General features: G+C 37.4%; 1 protein-coding gene and 1 pseudogene across 1 annotated transcript; both read right to left on the bottom strand.

Moving 5' to 3' along the window:
- The window catches only part of LOC135837580 (fatty acid synthase-like), a 33,534-nt pseudogene extending 31,590 nt beyond the window's left edge, over positions 1 to 1,944 (bottom strand).
- Positions 1,945 to 4,236: 2,292 nt separating this feature from the next.
- Positions 4,237 to 15,831, bottom strand: LOC135837579 (uncharacterized). Its single transcript, XM_065352904.1, has 2 exons — positions 13,813 to 15,831; positions 4,237 to 7,150 (listed from the first exon to the last, which is right to left on the bottom strand). The coding sequence occupies exons 1-2, from the start codon at positions 13,825 to 13,827 to the stop codon at positions 6,359 to 6,361; spliced, it is 807 nt and encodes a 268-aa protein (XP_065208976.1). The 5' UTR covers positions 13,828 to 15,831; the 3' UTR covers positions 4,237 to 6,358.
- Between the last annotated feature and the right edge of the window lie 2,125 nt (positions 15,832 to 17,956).

The following is a 17,956-nucleotide window of genomic DNA, read 5'->3' as shown; positions in this document are numbered from 1 at the left end:
TTCCTGCTCCACCTCCCTTGGGGGTAGAAGTGAAGTTGATATATCATTGGATGGGAAATTTGACGTAAATTCTTGTATCTAACCTCACTTTTCGCTAAAATGCAATGCGGGGGAGAAATTTGCAAAAAACTGGTTTTGGGGGGCTTAGATCCACAATAGGGGAGAACGCTCACCAGGGACGCGCGGGGACTCATCGGATTCGTGTTCAGCACAAAAAAATGGACCAATATACCAAAGTTCACCTTTCTACCTCACTTTTCCTAATGGAATGCTATTTTTCCTGGACTATCACCCAACTCCCTTATTCTTTCACATAAACCATAACTTACCTTTTTTAACTCTAAAGAGGAGTCAAATAAGGTAAGAAAGTTGCAACTTTCAGAAGGAACTTTCAGCAACGCCCTCCCATTGTACTGTGAAAATTTAGACTGCCCAGGTCAATTTGGAGGGGTTGTAGGCTTTCCTAAAATGTTGAAATGCAGGTAAACAGTCTTACCTTTAAGATCAAATGTGAATGAAATACGATTCGCAAAAAAAGCTCTATCACAACCAAGCAAACTATAACCACTGGCACGATTTGCTTGGCTATTGTAGTAATCATCTGTTTCACTGGCTGAAATTCCAATAAAAACACCTGTATTCGAACCCCTTATTGTTGTTGGGTTCACACCAGCATCTACAATCGCTTCATAGGTTGCTTCCAGCAGCAGACGTGCTGATGGATCCATTACGTCAGCTTGTTTGGAGTGTACGTTGAAAAATGAAGCGTCGAAATGTTTGATATCTTTTAATTTCCCATTTCTCAGAGGCACTCCAAAAATTCCTGGAAGAATAGCGAGATGATAAAAATGCTGTTCAGTAACGGTATAAATTAATTTCTATCATGTAGGCACTACGTATCCACAATGGGAGGTTTTTACCTGCTGGCCAGCGTCTTTCATCATCTGTAACCATATCGATGCCTTCGTACAAGTTTTTTTCAAATTCTGCTACGGAATCACTTTCTGGCATTCGACCAGAAATACCAGAAATGACCACCTCGTCTGGTATCACCCATGCTGAGCTGATAGGGCTGGAGCAAGTTGACATATTGTTTTCCTGCCAATATAATTGTATTATATGATTTCAGTCACAACACTGTAACAAAGTAAGATGCCATAAATAACCAAAAGTCCCAATTAAATTAAAAATAAAAATGACCCAATTGGAGTATAGTCTGTGCGTCTGTGATAGATATGCCGAAGTAAGCAGTAGCTTTTGAACGAAAATTTTGGGCTGAGAAAAAAATTATTATTGTAATTTCAGAAAAAAGGGGGTTTCTCAAAAACGGGGGGGGGGTCTGGTGGTCTGAAACTTTCCTGATGGAAGGTGCTCAAGGGTACCCACCTTCCATGCAAATATCAACCCTGAAGCTGTCGGGGGAAAATTCACAATACGTATCCACCTATAGCCTTTCAAGGGCTTCCTCTAAACCTTAAGAATTGTTATAAAAAAACACGAAATTTTTATCTACACTTGTCGAAAAACTGGAAAATAAACTTTGAAAAACACATTTTGGCCCCTCCTCCTTTGAAAAAGTAAGCTGGGGGTCTGAAATTTTTGTCAGCTTATTTTCTCATCACGGGTCGCCTTTGGTGTGAGTTTCGTCGAAATCCATTTCTGGGCCCAAAGCGGTGCCTTATCCTCCTATACCCTTTCCATGTTTTTCATCAGTGAATACCATCTGCCATGCCTTATTGGCATTCCAGAGGGGGTGCCATATCATCTCGAACTTCAGCTAAACCCTATTTACCGAACTCCCCATCAAAGTATACAAAATTATTCTTACCTGATGAAATGATGCACTTTGTTCAAATAATTGCGCACGTGCTAGAAGTAGAGGTAACAAGACGTAAATGCATTTATGAGTGGTACAAAGTCGAAGTATTTATCTATTTCGAAACAGAATGAATACGAAGGTATTCGTGATATGGTTACTACATATTTCCAAGAAAAATAGGATAAAAAACAATTAACAAAAAATTTACTTTCAGGTATCGTTAAGTACTACCTATGTACTTCGAAGAAAACTCTTGATTATAAAAAAAATACGAACCATAACAAAGCACTGAAATGACGTACCTATGAAAAGATTTTAACCTACCCGTACGGAAAAATATCACAATTTAAGTAAGTACAACGAAATTCTGATTGTTAAAACAAAATACAAATTATCAAATTAAGGCATAAGGGCAAAACGTGGTGATAATTTCTAGTTTGAGGAATCAAAGATTATTTTTCTGGCTTTATTTTCTATGAAAGGGCCTTTCAGGATAAGATAGTGAAATCCACACTTTCTCCGATTTGGTTGAAACTCACCCACAATGTTAGTTTGGATGTAAAACCATCCCAAAAAATTTTTTGAGCCCACCCCCCCCACCCCCACCCGAGAAATGTGCCAATACATGCTCAAAATTCAAAATTCCCGTTCTCCGGAGGGGGTGGTCCAAATATTGGTGCTCAGTGGTATCGAATCATGCAGAAACGACACCACATTCATTAATATTTGATTCTCCCACAATTTTCATTTTACCTCCGCTATGGCACATTTTTTCAATTTTTCACCAAAACAAAAATTTTGAAAAAAATATTATACTTACAATTACGGGTCAAAAATACATCCAAAAAACGTGTTTTAAATATGGTACCACGCAATTTTCATTGTTGGTAAAAAGCATAAAATCAGTTGAAAAACACAATTTTGAAGGCTAAATACGAAGGGAGGGGGTTGAAAATTCTGGTAAGTATAGCTCTGTTGTTCACCACACCACTCTAGTAAATATGCACCAAAAAAACCTTTGATGGCAACTATGGTATTTCAATAGAGTTTTCAAAAAAAATCAATTTCAAACTTTCTTTTTTTTGACCATGTTGCACCCCCCTTTGGGACCTTGGGAAAATTATATGTTATACCTTAGGGTGTAACTAAATTTCTGAGAAAATTTCGCAGCTGACCTCCCTCCCCATTTTTTTCTACGAAATTTTGAAATTTTGAACCCCCCCCCCCTCAAAAACCCCCAAAAAGTGAAAAATTTTTTCCGAAAAAAATTCCACACACCCAAATACCTAGTGACTATTTTCTGTGAAAGTTTCAAAGTATTTGGACCACCCCCTCCGGAGAACGGGAATTTTGAATTTTGAGCATGTATGGGCACATTTCTCGGGTGGGAGGGGGGTCGGCTCAAAAAAATTTTTGGGATGGTTTTACATCCAAACTAACATTGTGGGTGAGTTTCGACCAAATCGGAGAAAGTGCGGATTTCACCATCTTATCTTGAAAGGGCCAAATTTCAACCTTGAAGCAGAGAAGCAACAATGGCTTGAGTTAAGGAAGAGCAACAATTTTAAAAATTTATAAGTACAAATAATAATCCAAAGAACTAAAACGGCGTAACTTTTGATGTGAAAATTTGATTTGGCTGGCTTTGACCCATTAAAAATTTGTACAATAATAATTATAAATGATATTGAATTTTGGAATAGAAATGTGAATTGACCCGCTGCTAAAAATCTACAAATATACCTAACTTCTGTTGGATAGGTATTAGGGAATTGATGAATATTTTTAGACTAGGGAGAGTAGCGAGTGTTGTAGGTATAAAAGGATTCACATATTGGATTATTGGGATGGGTATTTAGGATAAAAGGAAACCTACCTATCAACATAAAATTAAGCTCTATCGAAAATAATGATAATATGATTCGAATTAACAAGCAAGAAACCAAAAGAGAGGGGAGATTTACACATTATTTACAAAATAGGCAGAGCCTATCAAAACGACAATCATGTTTCGGACTTGTCCTAATTATATAATTCGAATTGTAATTAGCTAAGAATTACGTACATTTCAACCTCAAGGGAGAAAATAGATGGTACTGTCTTAATAGATCTACTCCGAGATCATCTCATTTTATTAATTAGGTCCTATTAAGTCTTTAACTAGACTATCTAATTGAATCTAACCACTAAACCATTACCTTGGATATTTCGTACTCAGATTTTAACGGAGCCATTTACCTTGGCTATCTCTAAACCTAACTATGAAATAAGACCTATATTCTGACCGGAACTGGCATGGGATCAAGTCCCAACCATGCCGGTGTACTCGAAAATATGACTTACTCCATTAGATCCAATACTCGAATCAATCAGAAAAACATGTTCCTTTGAGCAAATTAACTTTCACGACACGAATATTAGATCATTGAAAAATAGTTTAATTAATCATTCGAATTAGAAACACTTTACATTGCAAATTGAATAATAAAAAATAAAAAGAAAACGGTCGAACATATATCACACGTTCTTACTATTACATCGAATAAAAACATACTGCCGCTAGGTAGGTAAGTACCTAGCGTCATAAACTTTTCCATTTCCCACTCTAGATTTATTCTCTGACGTAAGCTCCTCGAATTCATGTCATAAGTACAGTCTATCCCACGATAGCAAGGGGTACTTATACTACATAAACTCTCCCCCCGACAAGGAAGAAATCGCCGAGTAGGAAAAGGAAAAGCTAGACTACACAAGTAAGAAACAAAAATACAATAATTTTTCTACTGATATGATAAATCGAATGACAAATAAACAAAACTAATAAACTATTTTACAAAACCTTCATAAGGAAAAATTATTCAATGATCAGATTTTTAAACAAAAACAAAACAAAACAAATCGAACTAAACACCAATAACAATAATTCGAATAAAAAAGAAAAAATAAAAATAAAATATTTACAGAGTCATATCCGGGTAGATTTAGTCGCAATCGATAAACAGTACACAAAATTCACAACGAGGAACACGTACAAAATACACGAGAAGAAGAAACACAAAAATCGAATTAAAAGTCGACATAATCTTCGTCATAACGGCAACCTTTTATCTTCTCGATGCAATAATTCTGAACAGGTTCGAATTCAGCCTTGATGTCATCAGGAGTCGCTTCCCGTAACGTTCGCATTAATCCCCTAATTCGAATTTCTGGGACCTTTTCTTTACAACGAATTGATCGCAACCTTCGATTCTCCTCAGGACCCATGATCGACATATCCAATTTATCTGGGTCAAATCGATTAATGTGCGGAATCAATTGTCTTCCAAGAATTATCGTTCCTAACCTTGGATCACGTCCTCTGGATACAGGGAAATCGGCGACGTAACAATTGAACAAATGTTCTTCTTCGACATGCCATCTGATATTAGGGGTTAATCGAATCGGAACGGTAGTACGTTTGTGAGAAAGCACTCGAACAAAATCTTTCCACGGTACGTATGTGGCGCGTGGATGTTGTAACTCGGTGAATTGAAAATCGACAAAAGGTGTTAAATTGTCGACGGCGTCTTGGCTGATTAATGAAACTGGCAACGTCGCATCAAATATTATTTCCAATTCCTGGCCACGTACATTACCGAGTATGGTGAGAAGATGATTCACCTCCAGGTTCCTGTCTTCGTAGCTCCATCTCGGGAAATCGACGTACTCGTGAGGAAAAATTTCTTCAGAAACCGTTTTCCTCACAAAGTTCAAGTGGTTTCTCCAGCATAAAGCTTCAACTCGGGTACGAGGCCACTCAAACGTCTGTCTACGCACATAACGTGGGAAAATCGGTACCACAATATGGTAATTAACGGTGGTTCCTCTATTGAGGCCATTCCAGAGACGTAAGTAGAGTGAAGAAAAATCTGGACCGTTCCATTCGAATGCCATAAGTATATAATTTCTCGGATAAAAAGGCGGAACGTATGTCTTGAATCTCTGCTCTGGGATTTTGTTCGAATCGATAAGATCACGAGTGAAGTTTTGTTTGCCATCGATTTCGGCGTAATTGAACCGTGGAAACGTTACTCGAAGATAAGCACGATCGTTGGTAGGGATGACTGGAACTGCTGCAGGAATCACCGCTGGAACATTCGAATTACTAGGTCTATCAGTGACTACATTTTCAACATCATTAGAATCGACAGGCTTCTTGTTATCAGATGAATTCTCGGATTTATCGTTGCATTTTTCATTCTCAGCATCTGAAGGCGGCGGTCGAACGAAGATGTGATCACTTGAGGATGCAATCACTGGAGGTACCAAATATGAAGTTGAAGGTGCGCTATCCGAATTTGCCTTCAATTGGGCCAACATGCTTTCAAGAGTGAAAGGTAGCGGTTCGTCGGGCGTGACTAATCGATGAGATGGTAGTTCACCTTCAGCAAAGTGAAATGTTACTGATTTCGGTGGCTTAGGCAACACTTCGGGCTCATGACGTTTGGCTTCTGGCAAACTTTCATCTGGGCTTTTCAGCTCAGATTTCTTCGTATCACATCAGGTAAGGCTGACGAATAATTCTCGTTTCGTTGAATTGATCATTCGAACATCGTCTTCGGAAAGAGTAACGTTGAGATCGTGGAATGTCTTATTTAATTTCTCGGAGTTTGATTCGAACACATCATCATCGTCACCATCAGTCGTATCAAAAACATTATCGGAGTTCTCTTCGGCGGACTGAGCAGTTGCGACGTTATCGTTTGCTGGAATTCGAATAGGAGCGATGACTTCTTCAGCTTTTTCAACATGAACGGCGGGAATTACGTACGGTGGCAGATTCAAATCGTCGACAGAGAAGGCTCTTCGTATATTTATCGAAAGATTCGGACGAGCGAGAGGAGGCGGAGGTACCCAAAGCGAGGTGATTGAGTCAACTAAGAACGATCGTAAATTAATGATCTCAACTGCAACGGAAGACACCTGTTCAGATAGCCTCGGAGCCGGATCGGATATGACGCAACGCTTGAAACCTTTTATCAGATCAGCAGCCAAGATGGTTAAGAGATACTCTCTGATATACAGCTCGATTCGTTGAAATTCGCTCTCTCTGTAGTACTCTGCCAGTTCAGGATGAAGATTGAGACGATCGATATAGCGGCGGATGGTTGTTTTAATTGGACAGGTGACCTCTTGGAAAACAATCAATAATGTCCGCTGCTGTTTTCCACGTACGTACATTACTCGTAGATCAAGGTCATCTGCTGTGCAAGTATGAGCAGCGATGTTCTGCATTTGTTGATTCTTTAGAGGATGTACGTGTCCCTCAAGACAACTCGCGTACATGTTATTCTGTGAACAAATTAAAATACCATTTTTCATAGATTAGAATAATTCTATGAGACTTTTTTATTCGAATACAAACTATTTTATAACGCTAAAATATAAATAAAAAAGAGAGAGGGAGAAAAGAAGGCTAAGACAAGACGAAACTTAAGACACTACTCTATAGGAGGCGTTTCTGGATCATCAGTTGCCTTGTCGTATTTTTTCAGATGTCTAATGTTCTCACGAATGATGTAGCCGGGTCTATTTTCGTCTTCCAACTCGTAAACGTTGATCCAAGGTTTACTGACTATTTTATAAGGACCTTTCCACTGATGAGACAGTTTAGCGGCGACACCTTTTTCTTTCGAAGATTGGACTCGGTTTTTTACGAAGACACGATCCCCTTCTTTTAATCGAACTGGAGGATGAACTTTGCTAAAATATTCTCTTCTTTTCTCGATTTCTTTACGTTGATTATCGAATATCTTCTGATGGAGATTTTCAGGTAATTTCCGTTTCTTTACAATTTCAACGAGTGGATCAGGAACGAGTCTACCTTTAACTGCTTCATAGGGAATACATCCAGTCACAGCACTGTCAGTGTAATTGAGTTTTCGCTCAATATCAGGAATAATACGACACCATGCTTTTTGCTTATCACTGAGGTATTTTCGAATACTTGAACCTAATGTGCTCATTATGCGTTCGGCAGGATTCGAATTTGGCGTATAACGCGATGTATAACGTATTTGAACATTCTTTTTGAGCCAATATTTTCTCCATAGTTTTGAAGAAAATTGCGGTCCATTATCGCTCAAAATGATCTTTGGGCAACCAAATTCAGCCATCCATTTTTCCATTCGATCAATGATATTAGTAGAGGTCACGACTTTCATTGGGTAAAGTCTAACGTATTTGGTAAAATGATCCTCTATTACGAATACATGGTCAACACCAGCTGTACTCGATGGAATCGGGCCAAAATTATCCAGACAAAGAATGTGATTAAAATTGTCAGATGTTATCGATTGAATTGGACCATACAATCTTGACGTAGTTCGCATTGATACCTGGCAAGATATACAACCATTAACGTATTGTTGCACTTGAGATGTCAGTCCAGGCCAGTCAAAATGCCTTCGAATGATTCGAATTAATTTTGTAATTCCAACGTGTCCATAGTCATAATGATAATGGTTAATGATATCAAGTTGGAGATTACTTGGAATAAAAATTCTCCATTCTTGGTCATTTTGATTTTGGAAAACAATCAATTTTAAATCATCATCAATTCGAACTCGTTCTGGTGCTTTTGCGATCCAATTTTGAACTGCTGTATCATTATTTTGAATCGAACGAAGTCTTCGAAATTCAGTATACAAACACTTCGGTGTTACATAATCGAATAGAAATATGGTGAAATTCTTATCGTTTTCAGTGATGTTAAATGAATAGCGAGACAAAAAATCTGCGATCGAATTATCAGCTCCAGCAATATGACGAATATTGATACGAAAATTATCCAGATAAAGTAACCACTTTATAATTCTATTCGGAAGTAATTGATTTTTCTTTAAATAGGTGACTGCTATGTTGTCAGTATACAAGTTCACCTCATTTCCAGCGAGCAGATAATAATTTTTAGCCAATAGATGTACAACGGCTAATAATTCTAGCTCCATCACAGAGTAGGATTTTTCGTATCCTTTTAAGACTCTGGAAGTAAAAGCTATCGGCATCATAAGCTCTTTCCCATTCTTTCTATTCGGTTGCATAACAACACCTCCAATTGCCTTCGTAGACGCATCAGTATACACATAGAAGGGCTTGGAAAAGTCAGGGTAAGTGAGAAGGGTTTCATTGGCTAATTCTTGTTTCAATAAATTGAAACATTGGATGTTCTCTTCAGTCCAAATGAAAACACCTTTTTTAGCAATCATCGCATATAAAGGCTCACACAGCAGGCTGATTCTTGGCATATATTCTCGGTAGTACTGAAACATACCGAGAAACTGCTGGAGGCACTTTACGTCTTTGGGAAGCTCAAAGTTCAATATCGGTTCTATCTTTTCTGGATCTACCTGTACGCCTTCGTCAGAAAAGATCATTCCCAAATATTTTATTTTTCTTCGACACCACTGTGTCTTGCGGAGATTTAAAGTCATTCCTGCAGCTTTGACTTTTTCGAGAAAGATTCGAATATGCTCAAGATGCTCCTCTATTGTCTTCGAATAGATAATTACATCGTCTACGTAAACTCCTGTGAAATCTTCACATCCGCGGAGTACCAATCTCAGAGCGTAGACAAATGCTGCAAGGGAGTCCTCCGTACCAAAACCAACTACTGTCATGACTAATGGAATGCCATCGACAGTAAATGATAAAACGCATTGTTGGTCATCGACTACTTTGATTTGCATAAAACCATTGTTGAAATCGAATATCGTAAAGTAGTTTGCGTCTTTGAACTTCATACGCATATGGTTTATGTTCGGAGGTTCTGTAGAATGACGATAGATAAATTCATTCAATGGACGACCATCAAGACAGATTCGAACTTTACCACCTCCTTTGTCAACGTATACTAATCCTAATTTATAAGGAGACTGTCTTTCAACTACCTTTCCCTCTTCTTTCCACTTTCGGATGATTTCGTGGACTCCATCTTCATATCGATGTGGAATAGGCCTGGTTTTACACCAAACTTTATGAGGAGGGGGAAGTTTATTTCCCACAAAGGCAAACCTATGCTCGTAACAATTACATAGACCTATCCTGTTTTCAAATGGCTCATAATTATTATATAGGTGTTTACGCAACGTACCTTTGTTTTTTTGAGATAATTCGGTGCCTTCGACAGCTTCTTCGATTTTGTAACGAAGCTCAGTTTCGATGACATACTCAGGATTCTCGCTAATCGAAAATATTTCTTCTGGTTTGATGAAGTTGATGAAATGAACCTCTTTTAACGGCTGTTGTTTAGGATCAGGTTTTAATTCGAAATTGACTGGAACTTTTTCAGCTTCTTGATACGGAATCGTGAACGTTCGATTTTTACCGGAAGTATTGGCAGGATCAGTTAATTCGATATAATTTTTCGCCGTAAAGATGACCATTTCGAATGCTCGCATTAGGTTGCGACCGATGATAAGCTGAGCGTTGAGGTCTTTAACAATGAATACTTGAATGTTATAGACGCTCTTATTTGGCTTTTGAGTAGGAAAGCTGATTGATAAATATGCCATTTTATTTATCTTAGGATGTGATTTTGTAGCAGCCAATGTAAACTTCTGGCCCATCCCTTCAGCTCTCACTTCGCTCTTCTTGTATTCTGGATATTCTGCTAATATACGCTCGTAAGCGTTTTCGTTCATTAGAACGTGCGAACACCCGTTATCAATCAGAGCATCGATCTCAATTTTGCCAAATTGAACTTTGATTTTAGGTGAAATGTCTTTATTCGAATACTCAATATCGACTGGTTGTAATACGTCGATGATGCTGTCATTCAAATTGAATACCACTGGAGCATCTGTACGTCCATAAAGATGATCGAGATTTTCATCTTTAGGTTGTGGCTTTGTAGATTCGAATATGTTGATATGGCAAAATTTCTTCATAAAGCTACACATTTCGTATTGTAGTTTATTTAATTCGAATATTTTCCAACCTGCCAAATCTGCTTTAGCGGTCTTCGGATTAACTCCACCTTGATATAATTCTCGTTTTATATCGTACAAGATATTTCCTTCAGCCACGTATTTAAACCATCGCTTTTCATTTGGAATTAGTTCGTTACGTTTTACAAATGGAGAAAACGCGTTCCAAAACAGGCATTTATCTTGCTTGCCTGCTGTAAAGTAAATCGTTTTATTTACTTCTTCGAGAGTTTCCCAATATTCTACTGTTGGAACAGCAAAGTTAGTCGGAGCGATCAAAGCGAGAACAATGTGCTTAAGTTGGTAATTATCACGTAATCGCATGATCAATTTTTCCAATTCCATTTGGAAAATCGAACTATCAAGCTTCTTGAATATTGATTCTTGCAATCCTAGATGGATAATTGCATGTTCGACGCCGGGCGGAATATCGAAGGTGTGTTCATCGAATAACTGATTGACTTTTTTAGCAGTTAAATTGTCACCAACTAATTTGTAATTTTCCAAATTACAAGCGGGTTTCTTATCATATTGACGCAAGAAACGGAACATGACGTTGCTACCGATGTAAAGTATTCCATCACAAAACAAATAAACTGGTTCTTTCTGTTTTGGAATTTCTGGAATAACTGGTGGTACAATCGGTGCATTTTTGGTATTTACAATGGAAGCATTCGGTAAAGTGAACTTTTTGGTCGGCTTGACTCGAGTGAAGGTACTACTGCGACCTTTGGTAGCACCTTTCAGTAGTTTAAATCATTTGGATCGAATTCGCAATCGAAAGCTTCACCTTCAGGTTCTGGTTCATTTTCTTTCGGCTTCACGTAATCGGCTAATTGATGATTTTGATCGATGATGTAAATTTGAGCATTAGGTTCATTTTCTACTTCCTTTATGCTCTCAATTTTCTTCAATTGGTATTTGCCATCTTTTGAACTGACGTATTTGAGCAGCTGACCCTTTTTAAACTTTTCAAAAGGATTCGGCTTATTCGAAAATGGCTTTGGTGGCTCTTTATTCGAACTGGAACCACTGGAACTTTTACTGGAACTTGAACCATCCTTATTCGAATATGATTTCTTCTCTTTGTCAAGCATAGGTTTCGTGACTTGATGATAATACGAAGATGCGTCAATATTCTTTTCTTTAGAAGTACCGGAGAATTCAAGTTTCGTAATTTTTTCAATTAAATCTTCAATAGAGTCGGTTGGTGAACACTCTTTGAAAATTTCTCGATATTTCATTCCAATTTTATTGTCTTCCAATAAAACTTCAGATACGTATTTCGCTTCTACCGAGGAGTTCCAATGTAAACGACGTAACCAAAAAGTGGCATAATCGACAGCACTCTGTTGAGGTTTTTTGACACTCTCATTGAAACATTTTAATTCATTAGAATGCTCACGAACATTCGAATACATTTGAATCAATTTGATCGCATTCTCATGCCATGGAGTATCTACTTTCATTTGTTTCTTGAAATTCAATAAATCTGGAGAATCGAGAAAATGATCGAATCCAATATTGTATTCTTGGTTGGTTTTAACTAGTTGACGAATTTCGTTTTCGAATTCTACAATGAATTCTTCGACACAACGATGGTCTTTTCCAGCTGTCCAAGATTTCAAACGAGCATTTTGAAGAATTGTCTTGGTAGCTTTGTTGTGATTCGAATTATCGACGCTGGAAAATACAACTGGTGAAATTTTCAATAATGATCTAGTACCAGGAATACCGAAAGAAAGCTCTTCGCTATCAGCTGCTAAATTATAGTTGCGTTTCGGTATTATCAAACAAGTAGGTTGAGGAACGAAGTCTTGATTTCGACTTCCACCTCCACCACCACGTCCACCTTGTTGTTGAGGTTGTGGTACGTAGATAGAGAATTGTTTAGCAACTTCTTCGGCAAAAGTACTATTATTAACAGCCAATATATCACATAATTGTTTGGCAGAGACACCTCCGGTTCCAGTTGACGTTCCTGGAACTGGATCATTCTGGAGAGATTCTCGAGTATTCAATCTCTCGCGAAGAGACTTCTCAGTCGCTTGCAAATCAGCGTACTTAGCTCTCAACTCCTCGAGTTCAGCTTGCATGACTTCGTCGAATACTTCAGCAATTTCTTCAACAGGTATTTCTTCACGAACTTCGTGATAATCACTGTCGTTAGAATCGTACGTCTTTTTTGTACGAGGTCGAAATGTTGGTTTTGTTTCTTTATAGAAACCAGGCGGATGTGAAATCGCACGTAAATGTGGGCCAACTGGAGAGAAAAGTTTAGCTCTTCTACGATGACGAGACTGACGCTTGCTCTTCTTTTCTTCAGTTGATAATAATTCAAATTTATTTGTAATCGAAGTCGGAGATGCAGAAGCAATCGATGATGATGATGAATTCGACAAACTGCGAGATTTTCTGGACTTTTTAGGTAATTCGAATTCGTCGTCGGAGAAATTGGATCGAGTTTCGTTAAACTGGTCTCGAATACCGCGAAGTTCTCGTTCAATTGAATCGTCTGCTTCGGTTATCGTTTTAACAGAATCGTCGCTTTCTTCGTTATTCGAAATTTCGAGGTTAATATCACTACTATTTATCGTAAAGTTGATGATAGCTGGATCGAATGATCGAATGTCTACAATCGAATCGTCGATATCAGCAACGTTGAATTCTTCTTCTCTATTCACTGTATACAAATCGAATTAATGGAGATTCAAGCACACCAATGGCTTGTTCCGGTCAGAATATTCCTAACTAACTAAATCCCTAACTGAACCTAGTTCCCTAACTATTCGAATCCTTAGGTAATGGTTTTACATTCGAATTCTACTCTAACATTAACACAAACTAACCTAACAGCTCAAAAATACCTGACGTGCATGAAACAAATCTAAAAGGAAACAAATACTCACGTCAGGCGCCAGGTTATTCTCATAACCAATTTTGGCACGTAAAATACTTTTGAGCTTACACAAATACACACAAAAGAAAAATACAACACATATCTAGACAAAATTCCAAAATCTTTACCTCAATCGAAGTCATAGTAAATATCAATACGAAAACAAGCGATTCCAAAAGGTAAACAAAGATAACGTATTCGGCTGGATCTGATGAGATACCGAAATCGAACAATAACACGAATAAATCGCACTTAACTCCACAAAATCCTTTACGTTAATCAATTACTCATTAATTACACGATCGCATCATTTATTCGAATTAAAAATCGCAAAAAACAAAGCATAAATAGATGAAAAATTACGCGACGCAAAATCAACGATGTTCATCGAATGAAAGTAGAAAGAATACTCAAAGAGCTTGTATCAAAACACTGCGATCGTTTGGAAATAGACAATAGAGATAAGCATTACAAAATGGCGACTCGATATCACAATAACAATACCTAGAAAAAATATCCTACGATTCTTGGAATTTAGTCGACGCGAGTGTCGATTTTTCTACACGTAATTTTTTTATTTAATTTTCTGATGATTTTATTATAAAAACACATACTAATACTAAGGCATATTTCAAACACTCGGGTGTTCGAACATATGCGGGAGAGGGGAAAATAATTTAGCGGCCTTTATTACTCAAACCCTGCCTTGCCATAGCAATACAACGTACTTGAACGTAAATCTAGTTGTAACATGTTTTATTTCCAATGCTAAGCAATTCTGGTACTTTGTAGCAGCTGAAGAGTAATCGTTATCTCGTTCGTTTCTCGTTGGTACTCGTTGCATTCGATGGTCTGGTACTTTTCTGTTACAATTTTATCGCGTTAGAAGGCTAGTACAATTATGCACGAGTTAAAACATTCTCTCTCACACGCAAATACCCCTAGGAAGATAGGTACCTACCAATTCAGTACCTACCTATCCGAGACTGACCGAACTTTCCTATAGGCGAGAGAATGGCACATTGCGATAACGAGATAAAACTAATCTAGGCCTATTTGTTATTCGAATCCTATTTTCATGTTAAAATTTGAACCACATGTTCGAATGGAATTTTGACACGAGAAGATCGAAAATTAATAATTTTAATTAGGTAATTAAACCTACTTACACACACTAAGCCCTAGCCCCACGTTGGGCGCCATTTTAATTTTATGTTGGATAGGTATTAGGGAATTGATGAATATTTTTAGACTAGGGAGAGTAGCGAGTGTTGTAGGTATAAAAGGATTCACATATTGGATTATTGGGATGGGTATTTAGGATAAAAGGAAACCTACCTATCAACATAAAATTAAGCTCTATCGAAAATAATGATAATATGATTCGAATTAACAAGCAAGAAACCAAAAGAGAGGGGAGATTTACACATTATTTACAAAATAGGCAGAGCCTATCAAAACGACAATCATGTTTCGGACTTGTCCTAATTATATAATTCGAATTGTAATTAGCTAAGAATTACGTACATTTCAACCTCAAGGGAGAAAATAGATGGTACTGTCTTAATAGATCTACTCCGAGATCATCTCATTTTATTAATTAGGTCCTATTAAGTCTTTAACTAGACTATCTAATTGAATCTAACCACTAAACCATTACCTTGGATATTTCGTACTCAGATTTTAACGGAGCCATTTACCTTGGCTATCTCTAAACCTAACTATGAAATAAGACCTATATTCTGACCGGAACTGGCATGGGATCAAGTCCCAACCATGCCGGTGTACTCGAAAATATGACTTACTCCATTAGATCCAATACTCGAATCAATCAGAAAAACATGTTCCTTTGAGCAAATTAACTTTCACGACACGAATATTAGATCATTGAAAAATAGTTTAATTAATCATTCGAATTAGAAACACTTTACATTGCAAATTGAATAATAAAAAATAAAAAGAAAACGGTCGAACATATATCACACGTTCTTACTATTACATCGAATAAAAACATACTGCCGCTAGGTAGGTAAGTACCTAGCGTCATAAACTTTTCCATTTCCCACTCTAGATTTATTCTCTGACGTAAGCTCCTCGAATTCATGTCATAAGTACAGTCTATCCCACGATAGCAAGGGGTACTTATACTACACTTCAGAAATAAACTGGAATCATTTCGCACGTACGTCGTACTCGTAGGTAAGTAAAAGTAAGTATACACATACAAAAATTTGATATTAAGTACTTATTTGTTTCGACATTTTCAATAGTTGAACGATAAATACATATTACCTGAGTAGGTAGTATGTACTTTCAAAGTAATTTTCCAAACATTTCGATCGTCAGGGGCAAAAGCAATAGTATCTATTGAAAAGTCTGTTACAATATAAGAAAAGCTCAGTTTTAAGTGAGTCTAATGAACACACCAGCAGGAGAGAAGGCTTTCCAATTACTCCGCACTATTAAGTATACATATCCATCTTTATGTTTGAGCCAAAAGTGTTTTAGTGATATGCTTAATTGCTTACCGACTTTCACCAATCCTCCTCCAACTCCCATCCCCCCTTAATAGGGGTAACTCGGCACAATTTACATTTCGTTCCACTGACGTGAGTGATAACTAGGCCCATGTCTCCTCTAACCATAGGTATTCGTTTATAGAAAAAAACATTTCTCAAACACGCGTTTCTATAGAACTTTTACCTGAAAAATGCGTTTTTTGGTCCGCTGGAGGAGCGAGGGTGTGGTGGGAGGCAGGCTAATGGGCTAGAAATTATTTTTGCGGCGTACTAAACAATATACCCTGTAAGTAGACTATCAAAATCCGAGGACAGGGGCTTTTCCTATCTCATGTTGCTGCTGAAGTTCACTTTTGAATTTTCTAACGAATTTGTAGGTAATTTTTTGGCTTTGGCGAAAAGTGTGTAAAACCACAAGGACCCACGTTGCACACCCAAAAATTGCGAAAAACGCCCTCTTCAGACATTTCGGAGCGTCCGCGGCTCAATGTTGATTTTCGCTAAACATTTCAAATTTGCCCCAAACGCTTAAATATAAACTTAGGGAGCTGCAATCGTAGTGGGTGACTATTTGGGACCTCGTATAACCGATTTTTGCCGTTGCGATAAAAATATGGGCAAGTCAGTTCAATAAGTAAAGGAGGAGTTGCGATAAGGCCACTTTTTGGCCCCACCTAATTTTCGACTTGATCACTCTAAAAATGTTGTAATAAATGTCTGAAATACGAATCCGTGGTCAGTTAACTCAAAATTACCATTTTTTGGGCTCCAGGGGTTCCCAAAGTTGCGAATAAGAAAATGATTTTAGGAATCACTGAGTATTATTTTCAAAAACTTTTTTAGCGTAAAATATCTGTTCAAAGCCGATAAACGTTACGCAAGGTGATTTTTCTACTTTCGAACCTCGGAGGCAGATTTTTGGGGGGGTTTTGATTTTTGGAAAATTTTGGAACCACCATTTTGATCCTACCCCTTTGAACCTCGCTAAAAAGCTTTTTACAGTTTATTAGTATCTAAAAGACCTCCATCATACCAAATTTTGAGCTCAATAAAAATTTTCGCTGATACTCAAAAATCCAATTTTCCAATTTTTCGTAATTTTGATATTTTGGGAACCCCTGGAAAACTAAGACCCTGCGATTTGCGCCAAACGTAACGTTTTGAGGTATATATTCGATTATTTAGATGAAAAAGTTAAATTAAGCTTCCTGTTTATTCGTAATTTTGAACCCTTTTTTTTAGAGCCCCTCATTTTAGGCACCCCTAAAATGGCGTTTATGCATATTTTTTCAAATAAATTGAAGAAATTACGTTTGAAACACACCAGCCAGTGTTCGATAGTTTTTCATACGATTTTTCCTGTAACTTTCAAAATTGAGCTACTCGTATTTTGGGTCAAATTCTGAGATTTTTACTTTGATGAAATCGTGACAACGTGATTTCAACATCTTTTCGAAGAGTTAAATCTCAGAATTTGACACAAAATAGCTCAATTTTGAAAGTTACAGGAAAAATCATATGAAAAATTATCGAGCACTTGCTAGTGTATTTCAAATGTAAATTCTTCAATTTATTTCAAAAAATATGCATAGACGCCTTTTTTAGGGGTGCCTAAAATGGGGGGCTCTAAAAAAAAGGGTTCAAAATTACGAATACACAGGGAGCTTAATTCAACTTTTTCATCTAAATAATCGAATATATACCTCAAAACGTCGCGTTTGGCGCAAATCGCAGGTTTCTAGTTTTCCAGGGG

Source organism: Planococcus citri, chromosome 2 (assembly GCF_950023065.1).
Source record: "Planococcus citri chromosome 2, ihPlaCitr1.1, whole genome shotgun sequence".
Classification (NCBI taxonomy): domain Eukaryota; kingdom Metazoa; phylum Arthropoda; class Insecta; order Hemiptera; family Pseudococcidae; genus Planococcus; species Planococcus citri.
Note: the sequence above shows the minus strand (reverse complement) of the source record. Positions and strands in the feature narration are given on the sequence as shown.